Source organism: Pundamilia nyererei, unplaced genomic scaffold, assembly GCF_000239375.1.
Source record: "Pundamilia nyererei isolate P.nyererei 1_Seehausen unplaced genomic scaffold, PunNye1.0 scaffold00053, whole genome shotgun sequence".
Lineage (NCBI taxonomy): Eukaryota > Metazoa > Chordata > Actinopteri > Cichliformes > Cichlidae > Pundamilia > Pundamilia nyererei.
The window spans coordinates 122808-125162 of NW_005187454.1; the positions used below are offsets into that span (position 1 = coordinate 122808).

At 49.0% G+C, this 2355-nt stretch overlaps 1 protein-coding gene across 3 annotated transcripts in view; it reads right to left on the reverse strand.

Moving 5' to 3' along the window:
- The window catches only part of msi1b (musashi RNA binding protein 1b), a 17228-nt gene that overhangs the window by 5154 nt on the left and 9719 nt on the right, over nucleotides 1-2355 (reverse strand). For 2 of the 3 annotated variants that reach the window (XM_005733543.2, XM_005733542.2), the window contains exons 7-9: nucleotides 1229-1277; nucleotides 653-735; nucleotides 452-569 (exon numbers count right to left, since the gene is read on the reverse strand). In XM_005733543.2, coding sequence (XP_005733600.1) covers nucleotides 452-569; nucleotides 653-735; nucleotides 1229-1277 — 250 coding nt within the window. The remainder of the gene's footprint in view (nucleotides 1-451; nucleotides 570-652; nucleotides 736-1228; nucleotides 1278-2355) is intronic. The other variant, XM_013910969.1, reaches the window with a different exon arrangement.

A 2355-nucleotide genomic window follows, 5' to 3' on the forward strand; every position in this document is an offset into this window, starting at 1 on the left:
CAAACCTTTCGGCGCTGGAAATGAAGCAACGCGCGGTCAGAAACGCAGCACCTCAGACCGAGTCTTTGCATCTTTGCTTTTAAAACATTTTAAAGTAAAAGAAGGGATTAAAAGGTGCTATTTGGTTGCATAAATATAAGTGTATTTCAGCCACGTTACTGCGCTCCCTTACTGTACCCGCTGTGACTTTCTAAACTGTACACAAGTGTGGTATTCAAGCTTTAATATGTAAAGTTAACACATGTATTAAAGCGCCACAGAGGTCACAGCTTTTATGAGCTGCGCGGGGGAGAGTTATAAGCTGAAGCGAGCAGCCGGCTGCAGTGGTCAGCCTTCTCCCAGCGAGGCGCCGCGTGACCTTTGAGGAAGCTGGGCCTTTAATGCTGGAGCAGTTACCGTTGGGTTCATGTGCGCCGCCACATCCTTCCTGTCCTGATCGATGCCAACTTACCCAGCATACCGATGCCCAGCATGAAGGCGTCCATCCCATACGGCATCACCCGAGAGCGCCCCCTGGCCGAGCCGGTGGGGGACATCACCTCCTTGGGCTGCGCTTTCTTGCACTCCACCTGTTTTCCAGAAGAGAGGAGAATGATCACACCTTAGTTTCTATGTTGTGCTGATGCAAGAGTGGCAAATCGAGCCCTCGTACCATTTTATTGTTGATCTCGTGGAAGTGGATCTCGCACACTTTCTCCACCACGTCTTCATTCTCAAATGTTACAAAGCCGAATCCTGACGAGCAGAAGGCAAGTTTGTAAGTTAAAAAACAGTAGATCGTAATAATTCACACAACACGCTGGAACTAGACAATAGGCCTTTCTGTACAGTAGTACAGCTAAATAGTGTGGAGTAATTAGTGGTGTAATAGCCGCTTAACACATTGCCCCCCTCCTTCTTTCAATGCTCCTTTTTCTGCACTCATCCTTCCTTCCCTCCCTCCCTTCCTGGCCAGAAGGCCCAGGCAAAGCTGGTAGGCTGTCATAATCGATCAATCCCAGGGTGGGGAGGAGGTGCTTAAGGAGGCTTTATCCTGATCCCGATTAACGGACTGGCTAATTAGACTAGCCCCGTTCGTCTCCTTGCAGCTCAGCCCACAGGAAGGAGGACGATGGGGGGTGTGGAGGGGTTGGAGAGGGATCAATAGACAACCAGAAATGGGTGGGGGAACAGTAGAGGAAAAAAAAACGAGGAAGAGTTGAGGGAAGGCGGGGTCAGTCCATCTCACCTCTGTGTCTGTTGGTGGTCTTGTCGAACATGAGCATGGCATCGTCGACCTGAGGGGAGACAAACAACACAGTTTCTTACTCAGAGCTCTCTCTCTCTCTTTCTCTCTCTCACCACGCGGCATATTGCCTGACCTCAGCCCTTCTCAAGTTCTGCAGGGAGGCTCAGCAACAGATGGACAGAAAGCGGGAGGAGGGGAGGGGGGAGGCAGAGGGAGGGCTGCAGACGAGCGACAGGTTACAAAGAGGAGGCCGAGGGGGCAAAAACAGGAAGATATGTTGAAAAACTCCACAACAAGCTCACGTACATAACGGGCGATACAAAAAGTTGGAAGCTGCGTTAGCTCCTTCTTACAGAGAGCTAATAAACCACCCACCCACCCTCTGACCCCCTCCAGAGTTTGATAACCATGGCAACTGTACAAAAAGTCCTTATAAGAAAAAAAAGGGGGGAAAAGAAAAAGAAAGGAAAGTTCAAGCCCAACATCAAATATGCCTTATGAATGATGGGAGAGTGCCAATGACACAAAGAGCACTGCAAAGAGAGAAACACTGACACACACACACACACGAAAAAGTAGCGAGTCACAAGCAGAAAGGTGAATCCATCGGGCAGGTGGCGACTCGATGAGAGGGGAGAGCTGATAGTGAGAGGAATAGCGACAGGTGGAGATGTGGTGAAAGAGAGCACAGAGAGTCCTGTAAGAGGGAGAAAGGGGAAAAAAGGAAAAAAGAGTGGGTCAAAGTGGAAAGGGAGGAAAAAGAGGAGACAAAGGGAGAGGGAGAGGGAGAACAAAGAGGCCTGGAGGCTTTGTTTGTTGGCACAGTCAGCCATAATTCCTCCTCCTCTTCTCCCTTTGACCTCTCCCTCTGGCCCGGCCTCCCTTTATAGAGCAAAGACACAGGTGTCTGTTCGACACACACACACACACACACACACACACACACACACACACACACACACACACACATTCTTTTGCCGTCCAGCAATATGCTTGCAGAGGGCCACTTGTAGGAGGAACCGCATTTATTGCAGATATCATTTAAATCTGTTACATTTATAATCATAATCACATTACAACTAATGCTACACAACAGGACAACAGGACTTATGAAGTCATATACATAT